The sequence below is a fragment of the Cyclopterus lumpus genome, chromosome 15 (genome assembly GCF_009769545.1).
Source record: "Cyclopterus lumpus isolate fCycLum1 chromosome 15, fCycLum1.pri, whole genome shotgun sequence".
Taxonomy (NCBI): Eukaryota; Metazoa; Chordata; class Actinopteri; order Perciformes; family Cyclopteridae; genus Cyclopterus; species Cyclopterus lumpus.
In genome coordinates, this window is record NC_046980.1 from 17,716,091 (window position 1) to 17,734,090 (window position 18,000).

At 44.1% G+C, this 18,000-nt stretch overlaps 2 protein-coding genes across 2 annotated transcripts in view; both read left to right on the plus strand.

Annotated features, from left to right (window-relative positions):
- ablim1a (actin binding LIM protein 1a) overlaps positions 1–5,869 on the plus strand; it is a 35,738-nt gene extending 29,869 nt beyond the window's left edge. Inside the window, exons 16-23 of the mRNA XM_034552654.1 lie at positions 1,578–1,663; positions 1,809–1,932; positions 2,165–2,226; positions 2,444–2,504; positions 2,729–2,736; positions 3,266–3,340; positions 4,420–4,500; positions 4,712–5,869. Of these exons, the coding sequence (XP_034408545.1) occupies positions 1,578–1,663; positions 1,809–1,932; positions 2,165–2,226; positions 2,444–2,504; positions 2,729–2,736; positions 3,266–3,340; positions 4,420–4,500; positions 4,712–4,825 (611 nt within the window). The 3' untranslated portion in view covers positions 4,826–5,869. The remainder of the gene's footprint in view (positions 1–1,577; positions 1,664–1,808; positions 1,933–2,164; positions 2,227–2,443; positions 2,505–2,728; positions 2,737–3,265; positions 3,341–4,419; positions 4,501–4,711) is intronic.
- Positions 5,870–7,820: 1,951 nt separating this feature from the next.
- LOC117744317 (probable E3 ubiquitin-protein ligase TRIML1) lies at positions 7,821–9,598 on the plus strand. Its single transcript, XM_034552514.1, has 5 exons — positions 7,821–7,949; positions 8,049–8,144; positions 8,272–8,500; positions 8,761–8,913; positions 9,008–9,598. The coding sequence occupies exons 1-5, from the start codon at positions 7,821–7,823 to the stop codon at positions 9,577–9,579; spliced, it is 1,179 nt and encodes a 392-aa protein (XP_034408405.1). The 3' UTR covers positions 9,580–9,598.
- The last annotated feature ends 8,402 nt before the right edge of the window (positions 9,599–18,000 follow it).

Here is an 18,000-nt window from a genome sequence, read left to right on the forward strand (position 1 = left end):
ATTGCGACCAGTACAGAATAATGACACTTTGTTTTCCAGGAGTCATTTCCGTTAAAGGCAACCTGAATGGCAACACAACAACATGTCTCCTGCATGCAATGTGTTAACCTAATATATTACATTTGTGATGAAACCGTTGAAATGCTTATCTGCGACCGGCTTTAATGTGGAGAGATAAAGTCAGCAAACTGACTCGGTAATGTCAGTTACACTGTAATGTCAGCCTGAAGTTAGCCAATGTTAGCTAATGTTAGCCACTACAGTGGTCATACCACACCAGGTAAGGCAGTAGCAACCAAAACCTTGAGCGCATCGGATTGAACAAAGGTGTGTTTTATTGCTTCTGAACTTGTGTACACTTGTGTATATGCACGCCAGCTGGTTTTGGGACTTTTCTACAACTAAACAGTGTTTCGCACAACAGGTTCTTGCTTGTACAAGATGCCACTAAAATCATCCTTGAAACCACATTTTTTATTTCAGAAAATTGCGTTTAGGGCTCAATCCAAATTTCTTGTTTTGAAAGACATTTTGTGGAAAGCGTACATGTTGAACCTGGCCTACCCAGGATTAAATCTGACAATCAGATGGTGCTAAGAATGTTTACCTGTGGTTGAGACCGTGACTCCAACACTGATAGACCAGTTCCCATGGTTACCAACCTAGATACAGATGCCGTAGCACGTCAAAGCAAGTCTGCTGATGACATCATCAGATCCGCCACCTTCCCCGCTGCCCATGCTCCCTCTCCAGATGACAGCTCACGGAGTGAGGGCGACCGTTGGCCCTGCTCTCTCGCTGTATTAGGTACAGTAGGCTCCTGATGGGCATGCTTGCACTGCGACCTTCCAGCGGTACAAAAGACATCTCGCCACAACCTAACTTCTTGTTTATCCCTTCCAGCTGCCCCAACAGCTTTAACTGCATCCCTGCTTTACTCCGAGCTCACGCTTTTATTCGGTCGTTTCAGTATTTGCCTTTAAGTTTTGCTTGCACAAAGCAGAAGCGTTGTTTGGTTTCCGTTGCTGCCATGTTATTTTCTGCTTGAGGTATAGCATCAATTTGGCCATTTTGATGGGTGCACTGATGATACACAATAGTGCCACAAATGACTTGGACAGAGATCACTGAGACTGACTTCAAACTGACTTTTGTCTGTCTGTCTTACATTGTGCTGTTCTATGTATTTAGCGTCCAGTAAAATCTTGACATGAATGATGAAGCGGGAACACATGTCATGTCAGTGTAGCCAAATATTCCAATAAGCTCCCCTGTTTGTCTGTCTCGTCAACTCTGTCTCACATTTGTGTTCTTCCGTCCACCTGTTGCTCATTGACTGTGCGTAATCCTCACTGCTCTACAGCCAAATGAAGCCGCCACATCTTGCTGTCCTTCTCTAAATTTGAACTGTGGTTGGAGCATTTCATCTGGTTGTACTCTACATAACATGTACATACATGTACATACATAACATGTACATACATGTGAAGCATGGTTTCCTCCAGATAGATGTGTATGTGTGTGTGCATGCCTGTATACGTGTTTTAATTTTTGGGTCTTGTGTATGGCACCCATAGGTTCAGAGGGGAGGAGAAGATCCAGAGAAGAGGAGGAAGAAGAGGCCTTGAAAAGAAAGCAGCTCCACGAGGAACATCTCAGCAAGGTCAGTGAGATAACTTTAAGTTAAATCTTCATTTTAATATCTGTTTCTCTCACTGCTGTGTGACTGAAATAAAAGACATACAACGCATGCTTTGTGTCCTTAATTTTTGTGTCATAGAGTGATTGAATTATTTGAATGTGTGTAGATTCAGTCTGGTTTGGGAAAGCTCATCCTGAAGGAGGAGATGGAAAAGGAGCATATCAGGGAGCGTCACGCACGTAGCCTCTCTGCCCAGCGCTACGACCCCCAGCAGACCAACTGTGACGCAGGTACGGAGTGGCTTCATCAGCTAATGCGCTCTTGAGTTGTCAGCAGTGTACTCTAACAGAAGGACTGTGCTATATTACGCTTGTAGATTGCTGCATTTGTTCTGCTGGAACATGTCTGGATTATGAAATGGCTTCAATTTGTGATTTTTCAAACATCTCTGTTAATGTATTCCTGATTCGGGTCAACATCTTTTTAATCAAAATCAAAATGTTATCATTACTTATGTTTCAGATCCGACTTCTCCGACCAAGACTAACTCTCTGCCTGGCTACGGGAGGAATGGACTGCATCGGGTGAGAGCTCACTCATACTCCCAATAATGCTGTTATTATGTAACACAGACATTTGAGTGCAGATAAATGACCATCAGAAACATTCGAATCCCCAAGAAGCAGACATTGCGTGTTAAGTGCATTCTTGTCACCAATGCCAGAAATGCTAATTATATACATGTTTAATACATAATACTAATATTTCAATGTTAATGTACTGTTGCCTGTGTCCCCACAGCCCCAGTCAACAGACTTCACTCAGTACAACAGCTATGGCGACATGTGTGGAGGAGGCAGAGGTGAGAGCTGCCACCAGAATGTGGCCACCAAGCAAATCTCTTGCCAATGTCATCAGAGCTATTCAGCATCAGTATTCAGAAATGGCTTGCTACGTGTACATAAATGGACATGCACTTTAAAAAATGTGTCATCAGAGACAACAGTGTTGTAGTAGCCTGGCACAGGATTTGACAGCAAAACCATTAACTGTGAGTCTCATTTTCCGTCCTATGTTGTCCTGCAGAGTTTCAGGTATGTCTCTCATCTGCTTTTCCACATCGCATGCTTCCTCACCTTGCATCATGTATTTGCTTGCTCATGGGTTTGCAAGAGGCACCTTGCCCTGAATGCACACAGCCCACTCCTGCCACATGCTTGCATCACTGTGGGATTTAAAGTCAACTACAGGGCATGCAGTGCAGTGATTTCAAATGCCCAAACATGCTCTGCCCAGTAGCTGAACCAGTATACTGTAAATACAATGTACAGGCATCGCCTCATGTCTTGTTTTGTGTGTTGTTTACCAATGTAACGACTCAAGCTAAATGTCACATTTAATCACATGATTTTACAATCAGGAAAAATAAAATAATACAGAGACATTCAGAAAACATGTAAACGACTGCCCATCTCGATTACTAATTAAGATACTGAACAATATCCAAGCTACTTGCTCCATCCAGCAAAAACTGTGCCCACAGTCATTAGTGGACATATTCATGCCATTAACCCTGCAGTCCCCTTCCACTATATTACATTTTTTGTATGTTCTATTCTTTAGCACATTAAGGATGGCCGTGCAGCACTTGCAAGGATGGACAGGGGAGTATCTATGCCTAATATGTTGGAACCAAAAGCAAGTATCTTCTTCTTTTTGTACTGATTTTGTAATTACACTGAAATATGTTACAACATCTATACATTGTTCACTTACTTTAGTTCATTTTAACTTGTGAATGAGGACACATTTTGCAACTAATATAGGGATAGTCTAACCTCGACATTTCAACTATAAAATAAAAGTACCAGCCCAAAAGAGGAGGATAAAATGTATTTATTAGCATGTTGTACTCAGCCTCATGGGACATTGGTGGAAGAAATAGGGAACTAAAAGAGATTTTACTGGAGGTGAAAGACTCAAATTAGCTGGGTTCCTGATGATTTAGTATGCTGCTTCAGGAGCTGCCGAGTCACGCTTAGCATGCTGGCTTCTCCATGCTCATCTGCACATAGCTTTGATTCAAAGTGTCTGGATACTGTATGCAGCATACAGGGGAGAATCCAACACCCAGATTGTCATCCAATCAACTCATATCACTATATACTGTGTAGTATATAAGGTTGTTATATACAAAGGTAGTATATAAGGCATTGTACATTACTGTGTGGATATGAGTTGGTCAGAAGCCTCAAAGAACTTCCAGTTGCTTATTAATGAGTATTTCAGCCAAAATAACAACTATCATTTGCCTGTTTCTACAGAGGGGATAAGTTATTTAGAAAAGTAGAAGCACCTCAGTTTTCCAGGAGGATCATTCCGACGTGGATATACTTGGCCTACGTTTCTGCTGTTAGTTCTTTTTTTTTCAGTTTGCACTAAATTACTCTCAAAGTACAACCCGTTACATAACTCTGTTTTCATGTTTTTGCCCTTACCTAATCAATTGCACGTTTTATACACTGAAAAAAAGTGTGCACAACATTATGGCACCCTGCATTTGCCCAACAACCTAAAAACCAGCTCTCACTCCTAGTCAGCCTCCTGTCACATACCTGTTCTCCCACCCAGTGTTCCCTCTGTCAACAGTCAGAACTACATAAATATCAAAAACAAATTATAGCTTTGTTGGATAAAAAAACGATTTGCAGATTTGTGAAGCTTAGCCCTAGCTCGTAGGTTTGACCTGTTTCACTGACGAGTGTCTCCCTCTGAAGGTGTATCCCTATGAAATGCTCATGATAACCAGTAGAGGGAGAGCTAAACTGCCCAGGGATGTGGACAGAACCAGACTGGAGGTATCAGATTTCCACCTGACTGCCCGCAATTGATACTGGATTTCTCTACTTTGTGTAAATAACATGTTACACAAATACAATTGTAGCAAGGAATGTGCGGTATCCATTGCTTCTTGTCATTTTTGCAGTGACCCCTTTTGTGGCTTTGGTGCTAACCACAAACAACCCCCCTTCCCTCCTTTGTTTTCTCCACCTTTGTTCTCAATTCTAGCGCCACTTAGCACCTGAAATGTTCTTTGACATCTTTGGAATGGAGATCCAGGAGTTTGACAGGCTTCCCCTGTGGAAACGCAACGACATGAAAAAGAAGGCCAAGCTCTTCTAGCACTCAGAGCAGCATGCACATACTGTACATTCATTCAGATAGCACACAACAACTGTAATCTAGATGTAGGTTTTTTGCTTTATTTCTTTTTCTTCTTTTTTTTTGGTGTGGGGGGGGGGTGGTATCCTGGCATAATCAAGGAAGTCATGAAATGGACTATTTTTTTGGGCTCTGATGCTTCCTGAGACTGTCAGCTGAATGATTTGTCCAGAGAGACTTGCACAGAAAACAAGAAATGGGAATCCTTTCCATGTTAAAAAATGACAAAGAATGAGAATGAATGATGAATAGGGTCTTATTTCTTTTGACGGCGCTTGTTTTACTTCTTGCTTTGCTTTGAGTGGAACTGCTTTCCTTTCTTTCTTGCTTGTTTCTTCTTACTATTTGTTGCTGTTGATTCCTGTGGAACTTTGTTAAGTACAGTAGAACCACATTACGAAATGTCCATGCTCGTAGCTTGAACATGTGTCAGCTTTCCTTCGCTTGGGCTGAAACGGTTTTAGTCCAAAGTTTGCAAGAATCGGCTCAGTGAGTCTTTCAATCATTTCTTTTTTTTTTTTTAAAGCTGCAGCAGACCCACTAACTGTTTAACCGGATCTACATGGAAACGAATCATCCGAGCACCTACACATCGCCAGTCTCCTTCCCTTGGCTACTGTACATGCCAAACATTCATCTGACCCTCACAAAAAGAAAATGTCTCTCTTCTCAGGCTCTCATAAACATGGCCAGACACTTTCCCTTTACATGTATTGGAAGTGCAAATATATTTTAATGCCGTATCCAACATACAGTAGCCAACAAATAGATAAAACACCTAATGTAAGAAGCAACTGTATTTGAAAGTACTGTTTTATAAATGAAAACCCACACTGCCATTTGTTGTATTGAAATCTAAGCCAATAAAGCTTTAAATCACCATGAACCATATGATCCTCAGCTATACCAAAGGTACCCACCGCCTCTTTTCTGTCCTCTGTTTTCTTCTCTGGATTTCACCAATAAACACACAGCGTCTGTGATGTTATACAGGGTGAGAGGTTGTCCGAGGACTGGTTGACCAATCAGACGGTGGAGTCTATTGACTTTCTACACAATCCTTCCTGTGATGAAATATCTTACATGAGCTGGGCCTTTTACAAATATATATACAGTACAGTTTTTAATACGATCTCAGTTTATTGTTAAATATTCCTCTGATGTAAATACACAGACTAAAGCTACCAAGTAATGATTTTGTCACTATTCACTATTCTATTTTGCATTGCAAAAATGTAAACTTCATTACAAATTGTGCCTTGACATACCATTTGCAACCCATCATATACTGGATATGTAAGTGATCATTTGCCAAGGCATACCACAGTTTTGCTTTTGGAATAAATTATAAGGTTTTATTATTAATTCCAAACAGCTATTTGTGTTGATATTTTCACAGCAATTTGGTTTAAAATTATAATCTCAAATATCTCCATTTTGTTTTTCTTTGGTGGCACCTATGATAATCCCGATCCCGGAATTCACAGAAATGTCGACACAGACACCCAGTTTGTAAAAAAAGTGCAAGGGCAATGGCTTCCATTAGTAAGCCATAGGTTCAGTCACGATAGGCTCTTTTCACAGCAGCCATTTTACATGTAATTGCAGGGTAAACACAGGTGTCATTCACGACACTACAGCAATGTTCCATTTAGGTGGGCCAGGGCCCTCGGATTGTGCAAGCTGGCCCACTGGAATGACTGTGACACATAAATAGAATGTGAGCATTTTTTATTATATCAATTACACCTGTGTTTACCCTGCTATGACATGTTAAACAAGCTGTTTTGAAGAGGATATATCGTGTTAACTCATTTGGCGATAGATAGTGACTTAACAGACATATATGCAAATTAAAATCTTCAAGATTATTTATTTTTTAAATCCTTCTTGGGAAACACATTGTCACTGTGAATATTAAATAGCAATATGTTTTGTTAGCATTATGTGTTAATGCAGTTGCAAACAATGATGATTGAAACACTCTCAGATTGATGCATTCAAGTGCAATTGGGAAAAACGATATCTAAAGATTTGGCAGCTGAAGCAACCACTTTAATGCAAGAATCTACCAAATTAATTTTATCCTATGTACGATAACCATGTTTTCCTAATATTATATAATACATAAGTCAGTCTCTCACCTGAACATTATTGTAAAAACACTACTCTGACGACATTTCATCACCCTACAATGATAGAAAATAAAATGTTCCGAAAGTCAAATTAATAAATAACTTACCTCGAGCATTTTCATAGTGCCTAACATTTTTGTTTTCACACTATACTGAAATTGCTCCCTGGATAGCAAAGGAAACACAGTTAAAGTTCCCCTCCGGACTCATTTAAAGATAAAATACTCCACAAAAAATAATGAATAAAGAAGCATCTGCTCCTTCTACCACCTACAATACAGAATCTATGGCTATGCAAGTATTGCTCATTTTGAAACAACTAACACTGAAAATATCATTCTCACTGTGTGTGCACTGGAGATTTCAAGTTTTCACATCACAATTGTGTAAGTTGAATACTGGACCACGACTGGCTTCCAAACTAGTTGTGATGTCATAAAATCCTACGTAATACCCTACATAAGCATAATATTTAAGGTAATCAGAAAAACTTTCTCCTTCACCAGATTAGTGTCAAACTGCACCTACCTCCTTCTGTTCAGTGAAGCACCTCCAATGTACAACATGTCTTTTTGGGTGGAGGGGGGCTTTAACCATGTAGAAAACCATGGTGTGTTTTGGAAAAGATCTTCGATGGTATAACACATATAGCAATGTGTACTGTAGTACAAAATGCACAAAAATACCAATATGGGTCTTTACATATAGGCCTGCATCAAACATATATCACTTGTACAGTGAATGCTTGTGAAAGCTGCAGTGTGGCCTCATTCAGTCACAGGGGGAATTAGTGCGGAAAAATGTGAGCGATTGTGGACACAATGGTCATAATTGCTCTCTTGGAGAAGGCAGAACTGACAATAGACATAACTATCAGCTTGTTTAGGTGGCAGCAGCACAGCAAATGCCTTTTCATAAACCAGTCGAAGAGAAAGACTGAAGACAAGGTGGTAAACATACTCCTGTCAGTCAATCTCTGCTCTGTTGCTGTCGACATCAAGTCTCCCAATGAACTGCTGTGCTGAACATGTGTGCAACTCTCTCTACAGGAGACATTAGAAAAGCACCAAGAGTGTCTAAAGAGGCAAAGGGAAGCAGTGAAATACAGACTGAAAAAACTCGCCGCACGACAATCAGAAATCGCAGTAAGTTGTTGAAATTTTGCCACAACATGCAATCTTCCTGTCTTTATTGTGATATTACATTTGAAAATAAGCTTATGACCTATGATCAGGCAGTATAATGAACTATAGCTGCTTATGCCGGACTCAGAAAAAATCTGCAGTGATAAGGGGGAGCATCATACGGAAATATCAGGAGATCCAGACGGTTCTGGACGAGGACCTGAGGATGACCCTGTCCCACCTGGAGATGGAGGAGCGAGCGGCTGTCTCTGCCCTGGATGGGCTGATGGAGAAGAACTGTTCTCTGATCCAGGAGATAGAGCAGGACCTGGCAAGACTCATTGTGGCAATGGACCAGACCTACACAGAGCCTGATACAATGGTGATTACACTTAAAGTCTAGTGGGCCAAATATGATTTGAAATTTAATATGTACCTTGTCATTTGTGTATGGGAACTAAACATGTTACATTAGGCTTTCAAAGTTCCTTTAATCTAGCTTCTCTGCTTTTCTTCAGTCTTTCGTTTTATACTCTGAGCAGCAAGACATGGAGACAGTGGATAGGTATGGAATCAAATCAAAATTAATAATAATAAAGGCGGAGCAGCAGCAGCTGATGTTTCTCACTGTGGTCTGCCTCCTCCAGAGTAATGGATCTGCTAAACAGGACAGACCCGAGCAGTGTGAGCCTGGACGAAGTTAAAGCTGACCAGATCCTCAGCCTCACCAGCAACATCCTTCTGCTCATCAGCTCACAGACCCCGATAATCAAGAAACTCACCAAGAGTTGTCAGTTCACACATTATTTATTAGTGTTCATAACCACAACTTAACCTCTTTTTTGTAACTTGCTGTATTAAGGTTGTTAAATATGTGTGTCCAGATTCCAGCGAGGTGTGTCTGGACCCAGAGACGGCCCACCCAAAACTGATCATCTCCCCCCAAGGTGACAGCGCCACCTACACAGACACCTGGCAGCAACTTCCTGACCTCCCTGGGCGCTTTGACACCACCCTCAATGTCATCAGCTTGCAAGGATTCAGCTTTGGTCGCCATTACTGGGAGATTGATGTCACTGGGAAGACTTACTGGGAGCTGGGCGTCACCTATCCAAACATTCCCCGCAAGGGCACCACTGAACACTGCTGGCTGGGCCGGGGGGACGAGTCCTGGTGTGTTGAGTTCTTTGATGGGGAGTATACAGCCTGGCACGGAGGTGTGCCCCATCAGCTGCCTTTCACAAAACACTTCTGTCGGATTGGTGTGTTGTGTAGTTTCCCTGCAGGGTTGGTGATGTTTCTTGAGGCAGACAACATGACGCCACTGTTCTCCTTCTGTGCAGGAACCTTCTCGGACTGCCTCCACCTGGCCCTGTGTCCTGGTCATGACCACAATGGCACCAATGCTGAGCCTATTGTGATCTGTAATGCTCCATCTCCTTCCAGTGATCTTTAATTATTATTAGAACAGTAATTCCTTGCTAAGGCACCATTTTATAATAATGCACCAATTGTAAAGGTTTATAATTAAACAATACTAAGAATCTACAGCTATGCTAGCAGCTCTGTGGGGCTTAACACACAGTGGTGTTTTGAGCTAAACGCTAATATCAGCATGGTCACAGTCACGCTAACATGCTGATGTTTAGCAGGTACAATGGTAATCTTAGTTCAGCATGCTGACAATTGCTAATTAGTACAGCTAAAGCTGATCAAATTGTGTTATTCAGGTATTCGGTCTTAAACCAAAGTACAGGACAAATTAAAAGATCTGATGATGGTGCTACGAGAAGTCAGCAGAGCAGCAAAGTTGTTGAAATTCCTCCTGACTGGGACATTTATGTCTGTTCCAAACTTCATGGCAAGCCATCCAATAGATGTTGAAACATTTTACTTAAGCCCACAAATGACAACATCATGGTGGTGCCATGGTAAAAGTAGGATTCATCCTCTGGGGACCATGAATTTATGTGCAAGTCAGTACACTCAGGCAGTCGAGAAAATGTCATAACACCAAAGACATCAACATTCATTCTTTGGACACTGTGGATATCTGTACTAAATTTCATGACAATCCATTTTTGTTCACATATTTATATGAAAGCCATCTTCATGGTAGAAATGTCTGGTATGAATGTCTGTGCAAAGTTTTATGGCAATCCTGTTTGAGATATCTATCTATTTTAGTGAAATCTGTCAGCTTGTGAAATATCTGATGGGTGTTTCTCATTTGTATTTGGTCATAATACATTATAAATGTTATCAATCCAATTTTACAAATACTCTTGTGTTTCCCACTTTCTAATAATCTACTCAGACTAACACTGAAAATAGTAAGTAAGTAAGGTTTATTTATATTTCACTTTTCACAGACAAAGGGTCACAAAGTGCAGTACAGTAGTCAATTAAACAATTGACAATTAATAACAGGGGCCAAAAACATTTCAACAGTTGAAACTATTTCAACTATTGAATCAGTAAACCTTACGGGTGCAGGCAGTGCATTCCACAGCGTTGGTGCTAGTGCCTCAAAAGCTCGGTCACCACGAGTTTTAAGGCGAGTATGCGGGACTGACTGGCTGCTGAATATGGGCGAAGTAGTTCAGCCACATATGAAGGAGTCTGGCCGTGCAGTGTTCTGTATGTGAGGGTGAGGATTTTAAAGTGGATCCTATGCTCTACAGGGAGCCGGTGAAGAGACCTGAGTATTGGGATGATGTGAGACCGTCTATTTGTCATTGTCAGTATTCTGGCAGCAGTATTTTGGATTACCTGCAACCGGTTAATCGCATATTTACTGAGAGAGGAGAAAAGTGCATTGCAGTAATCTATACGAGAAGAGACAAAAGCATGAATGATTATCTCTAATTCAGCTGTAGATCAAATAGATCTCAATTTGCTAAGGTTTCTTAGGTGGAAGAAACATGACTGGACAGCTGCATGACATGGTGGTCAAACGACAAGGATTTGTCAAAAATTACCCCGAGATTACACAGGTTTAGGTGGACAGCAGAGGAGAGTGGACCAATGCTCTGCTTGATCATAGGGACAGCATCATCATCAGGTGCAATTATTATCATTCAGTTGTAAGCAATTTACTGCTGTCCAGTCCTTAATAGCATTGGCACAATCAAGGAGGCTGGTTAACCTTAAGGCCTCACTGGGTTTAAAGGAGACATGGAGTTGTATATCATCTGCATATAGATAATAAGCAACATTATAGGTGTTAATGATCTGTCCTAGAGGTAATAAGTATAAAGAAAATAATAGAGGCCCCAGGACTGAGCCCTGTGGTACCCCACAGGACAGTGGAGAGATGTCTGACACAAATTCTCCCACCGAGACAGTATGAAGGTATGATGAAAACCACTCCAACGCTGTGCCTGATATGCCCACCCAATCACGTAGCCTCTTGATCATGATGTTATGGTCTACAGTGTCAAATGCCGAACTGAGGTCTAGGAGCACCAAAACAGAACAGTCACTAGCGTCAGATGACATTAATAAATCATTTGAGTGCTGTTTGCGAAACCCTGACTGGAACTTGTCAAACATATTGTGCCTCTCCAGTGTAGCAGTTATTTGGCCGGCCACAACCTTCTCTAGGATTTTTGACAGAAAAGGAAGTTTTGGTATAGGCCTGTAGTTCATGGGCAAAGCAGGATCTAAGTTAGTTTTCTTTAATAATTGGCAGGATTTGCTGAAATAGAGAAAATGTTATATTGGTAATAAACTGTTGATATATGGCTTTTGGACTAGATGCTTTGCAAACATATCCCACAAATGGTATAACAGTCCAGGAGTGTCTTCCTCTTTAATTTGTAATACTAACTTATATTGTTAAGAGTTTACTAAACAGACAAAGTAGGCGTCATGCTGGAGGAGGATAAACGTAATCTGTAACATGTCACTTCATTATTTTTCAACCTGATCAGTAAACCCATTACTTACAACTAATACACCCTTTATAAAGGGTGTGTCACACCGTATGTCAAGTTGGGTTTTTGTCCTGTCTCCATGTTTGTTTTGTGACTTCCTGTTTTATTTTGGAAATTAACTCTCCTTTCGTTTCAGGTTCCGTGCCCTTCCTCTTGTGTCACCAGTCTGATTGTCTTCCCTGATTCCTGATTGTGTCCACCTGTTTCCCCACTTCCCTAATGTGTACTTATAGTCTGTGTCTCCCCTTGTCCTGTGCCAGTGTGTCTGATCCTTCGTCCTGCACACACGCCTTGTCATAGTCAAGTCCAGGAACCTAGTGTTAGATAATTATTTTGTTCCCGTTCATCCCTCTTCGGAGGAGCTAGTCATTTCCAGGTTTTTTCCCTGTGATTTTTTGTTAGTCATTTCCAGGTTTTTTTCCCTGTGATTTTTTGTTAGTCATATCCAGGTTTTTTTCCATGTGATTTTTTGTTAGTCGTTTCCAGGTTTTTTTCCCTTTGAATTTTTTGTTAAGAAATAAATATACTGTTAGTTAAACCTCCACTCTGCGTCCGAGTCCTCCTCCACAGTTCCCGCCACGTGACAGTACACACTGGCCAGAATGGACTCGGCAGAGAAGGACCAGCTAACTGCGGCGCTGTGCGCTCAAACCTCAAGGCTGGCGCAGCATGAGGATCGGGTGGCTAGCCTCGATCGAGGAGTCAGGGGACTAGCTCAAAGCCAGGAGGGATTTAAAGCCACCATGACCACGCAGGTGGGACTTCTCAGCACCCAGGTGGAACAGATCTTCACCCTCCTCTCCACGAACCCAGACGCTGCTCTCGAGCAACCTTCCACGCCTTCTGAGCCCTCTCCCGTAGCCATACATGCTGACGCATGCACCCGGCTGGCACCCCCGGAATGATATTCTGGGACCATCGGACAGTACGTCATTCATTGTTGAATGCGAAATGCACTTTGAGCACTCTCCTCTTCACTTTCGCACAGAGAGATCCAAGGTCGCCTTCATGATGTCGCATCTCACGGGAAGGGCCAGGGCGTGGGCCACCGCTGAGTGAACCAGGAATTCGGCAGTTTGTGCTTCGCCTCAGAGGTTTGACGACGCTCTCAGACTCGTCTTTGACCCTGTAGCGACAGACCGAGAAGGGGCTAGGGAGCTCAGTCTGTTGAAGCAGGGAGGAGAGCCTGTCTGTGATTACGCCATTCACTTTCGCACCCTGGCGACGGAGAGCGGGTGGAACAACACAGCCCTATACAATGTTTTTCTGAAGGGACTTTCAGATCCGATCCAGGATCTCTTGGTCCCATTGGCCCTCCCTCCGGACCTCGATTCTCTCATCGCCCTCGCTATCCGCACAGACAACCGGCTGCGGGAACAGAAGCAGCAGCGCGGGTCCAGGTCGACAGTCACTGCATCGGATTCCTCAGCGGCTCTCTGGCAAGCCAGACCACGTCGGATCTTGCCTGAGCAACTTTCACAACCTCCCGCCGGAGGAGAAGAGGAGCCCATGCAGATGGGAAGGACCCGGCTCTCTCAGGCGCAGCGGCGCTATCAGGAGGGCAGGTGCTTTTACTGTGGTGAGCATGGCCACCTCATTGCCGCCTGTCCCATGAAGGCCAACCTGTCGGTGAGTCATGTCACAGCAGTTACACTCACCCCAAGACGATTAACCACAGTGAGGATTAAACACCACAATAAAGACCTTGAGCTGGGAGTGCTGATTGATTCAGGGGCAGATGAGAGCCTGATAGACTGGGGCTTCAGGTTAACCCACTGAGTAAGCCTGTTAAGGCGAGCGCGCTCAACGGGAGCGCATTGTTCACTATAACGCATGTTACTGAACCAGTAGATCTTCGCATCGCCGATCATAGGGAGCACATAGGGCTGTACCTTATCCACTCACCTCTGCACCATCTCATCCTCGGGTATCCGTGGCTAGTTTGCCACAACCCACACGTAGATTGGCGCACCGGGAACATTTTGGCGTGGGGGGAGAGTTGTAGTAACCGATGTCGGGAAACACAGCTCCAAGATAGGAACCCTATTCTAAGCAGTGCGATCTGAAAGCGGTGCCAAGTTGCTACCATCATCTCGCGGAGGTTTTTAGTAAAAGCAAGGCCACAGCCCTACCTCATCGCGCATATGACTGCCCCATTGATCTCCTGCCCGGCTCCACCATCCCAAAGGGCCGTCTTTATTCGGTTTCTGGGCCGAAGAGGCAGGCCATGAAGGACTATATTGAGTCTTCTCTGAGAACAGGGTTGATCCGACCTTCCTCATCCCCAGCAGGGGCTGGTTTCTTCTTTGTGGGGAAAAAGGATGGAACTCTTCGCCCCTGCATTGACTATAGCCTGCTTAATGTGATCACAGTTAAGAACAGATATCCCTTTCCCCTCATGACTACAGTATTCGACCAGCTTCAACAGGCACAGATTTTCACCAAACTGGACTTACGCAACGCTTATCATCTGGTCCGCATTAGGGAGGGTGATGAGTGGAAAACAGGATTCAACATGCCAACCGGACATTATAAATATCTGGTCATGCCTTTTGGTCTCACCAATGCCCCAGCAGTTTTTCAGTCAATGATAAACGACGTGTTGATATAATTTTTAGACCATTTTGTGTCTGTTTATATTGATGACATTCTGATTTATTCCCCCGACCTAGACACTCATAGGAATCATGTTGAACTCGTCCTGCAACGTCTCCTAGACAACGGGTTATACGTTAAAGCAGAAAAGAGTGAATTTCATGCCAATACTGTCTCCTTCTTGGGCTTTATCTTAGCCCCTGGAAGGGTTCAGATGGGCCCGGCTAAAGTAAGCGCTGTAGCCGAATGGCCAACACTTGATAGCCGCAAGAGGGTGCAGCAGTTCCTCGGTTTTGCCAACTTTTACAGGCGGTTTATCAGAGGTTTCAGCGCGACAGCAGCTCCGCTCCATGCTCTCACTTCTCCGCAGGTATCATTTCACTGGTCCGCGGACGCAGCCTTCCGAGAGCTTAAGCGGCGGTTCACCATCGCACCCATCCTCCCGATCCCGTTCGTGGTAGAGGTGGACGCCTCTAATAACGAGATTGGAGCCATTCTCTCCCAGCGAGCAGAGTTGGACAACAAGCTTCACCCCTGTGCTTTCTTATCACGACGACTGACGGCGGCGGAACAGAACTACGGCGTGGGAGATCGTGAGCTGCTGGCAGTGAAGGTGGTGCTGGAGGAGTGGCGGCACTGGCTGGAGGGGGCACAGCACCCATTTCTGGTTTGGACAGACCACAAGAACTTGCAGTATATCAAGAAAGCCAAACGTTTAAATTCCCGCCAAGCACGCTGGTCATTTTTTTTTTTAACCGTTTTGATTTTTCCCTATCCTACAGACCAGGGTCAAGGAACCTGAGCCCATCCTTCCACTTAACTGTGTGGTTGGAGCGGTTACCTGGCCTATAGAAACCGAGGTGAAGCAGGCCAACGGTGAGACCCCTCCACCTCGTGGGTGCCCAGATAATCGTCTGTTTGTCCCCGTTAATCTGCGCCCACAGGTGATCCACTGGGCTCACTCGTCTTTGCTCACCTGCCATCCGGGCGTACGTCGGACCATGTTTGTCATCACGCAGAGGTTCTGGTGGCCATCCATGGAGCCGGAGGTCCGGGAGTACGTTGAGGCCTGTTCCGTCTGCGCCAGGAACAAGAACTCCTCCAGAACCCGTGCAGGCTTGCTGCAGCCGCTGCCCATTCCATCCCGGCCGTGGGCAGAAATCTCTATGGACTTTGTCACGGGGCTCCCGATCTCCAAGGGTAACACCACGACGAGGCTTGCTGCAGCCGCTGCCCATTCCATCCCGGCCGTGGGCAGAAATCTCTATGGACTTTGTCACGGGGCTCCCGATCTCCAAGGGTAACACCACGGTTTTGACCGTGGTGGACAGATTCTCGGATCGGGGGCCCCAATTTGACTCACGGTTCTGGAAGGAGTTCTGTAAGCTCATCGGAGCCACCGTTAGCCTCACATCTGGGTACCATCCTGAGGCTAACGGCCAGGCGGAGCGCCTCAATCAACAGCTGGAAACCGGCCTCCGATGCCTGGTGGCACAGAATCCTGTGTCATGGAGCCAACACCTGACATGGGTCGAGTACGCCCATAATTCCCTTCCCACCTCCGCCACTGGTATGTCTCCCTTCCTTTGTGTGTTTGGTTACCAACCCCCTGTTTTTTCCGAGTCCGAACCAGAGGTGTCTGTGCCCTCCGCCCATGCCTTAGTCCGTCGCTGCAGCCGCATCTGGGCAGCAGCATGCCAGACCCTAATCCGACAGGGGGACAGGGTAAAGAGAGCAGCAGACCGCAAGAGGAGACCGGCACCGGTATATCAGCCCGGCCAGCGAGTATGGCTCGCAGCCAAGGAACTACCCTTACAGGTAGAATCACGAAAGCTTGCTCCACGTTTTGTCGGCCCGTTCCCCATCTCGAGGATCATCAACCCAGCAGCTGTGCGTCTTCGCCTGCCCCGGTCCCTCAGAGTACATCCTACATTTCACGTTAGCAAGATCAAGCCAGTCAAGGAGAGCGCCATGATGCCGAACCCCAAGCCACCCCCACCCCCTCGAATGGTCGATGGGGGGCCTGTCTACACGGTGAAGAAGCTGTTGGCAGTTCGTAAGCGGGGCCGGGGCAGGCAGTTCCTCGTGGACTGGGAGGGATACGGCCCAGAGGAACCGTTTGTTTTGTGACTTCCTGTTTTATTTTGGATTTATTTCAGGTTCCGTGCCCTTCCTCTTGTGTCACCAGTCTGATTGTTTTCCCTGATTCCTGATTGTGTCCACCTGTTTCCCCACTTCCTCATGTGTACTTATGTGTCTCCCCTTATCCTGTGCCAGTGTGTCTGATCCTTTGTCCTGCACACACGCCTTGTCATAGTCAAGTCCAGGAACCTAGTGTTAGATAATTATTTTGTTCCCGTTCATCCCTCTTCGGAGGAGCTAGTCGTTTCCAGGTTTTTTTCCCTGTGATTTTTTTTGTTAAGAAATAAATATACTGTTAGTTAAACCTCCACTCTGCGTCAGAGTCCTCCTCCACAGTTCCCGCCGCGTGACAGGGTGCCAGATAAGAACTGAATAGCTCCTCTTTGAAATGATGGAATGCATTCCAGGTGACATAGAGGCACAATATGTTGAAAATGTCAAGTGGGAAGATCTCAGAAGAAATCATGTTCAAGGAGAACAATACAAACTTCTATCAGCGCCTGCATTACGTCTATTGAACTTTCAAAGGAAAGTACCGAAATATTACAAGCAGTGTGGCCCTCATTAGGTTCCTTAAACTAGGACCATGAAAACAGTGTTTGATGCATATTCAGTTTACTAATTTAATTTTCTTTTACAACGTCTTGTTTAAAAAATAGTTTCAGTTTTACTTGAAAGTATAAAAAGTTACTGATATACAAGTACTGCTATTATATATTTGATTGAACATACTAGTATTTCATCTGTCTGATTTAGTAAATGTATAAAGAGATCTAAAAAGCACACAGTACTTTATCACGAAATGCAAAGTATGTAGTGTAAATGAGTATATTTGGATCCAAAGTCCATATTCAAACAAACAATTGGCTATGCAAATATGCTCTCTGAGCCTTTGCGTTACATCTGAGTACAACGCTTTTCCAATTACATCAAAAATAATTCTAATGAATTTCAATAAGAAAACTGTTTCAAGAGTGCCAGAGAGAGTAATCTTGATTTTGCTGAATTTATTTGTGCACTTAAAGTATTCCCGAACATGAAATATTAACTAAGAAAAACAATCCAAGAGCAGTTAAAATCAATAAAGGTTAGTCAACAGCAGGGACGGTACAGGCCTGCTGAATCAAAGGTTAGTGTACTTAAAGTGTGAGTGGTCTGCAAGACTGTGCACTCTCCTGGATGTCCTGTGATCCACTGCCATC

What these genes read in the sequence shown, in the direction of transcription:
- LOC117744317 (XM_034552514.1), top strand. Translation starts at nt 7,821, where the DNA reads ATGGTCATAATTGCTCTCTTGGAGAAGGCAGAACTGACAATAGACATA. An exon ending in CACGACAATCAGAAATCGCA is followed by an intron (nt 8,145 to 8,271) that starts GTAAGTTGTTGA and finishes TGCCGGACTCAG; the next exon opens with AAAAAATCTGCAGTGATAAG. An exon ending in GACCTACACAGAGCCTGATA is followed by an intron (nt 8,501 to 8,760) that starts CAATGGTGATTA and finishes CACTGTGGTCTG; the next exon opens with CCTCCTCCAGAGTAATGGAT.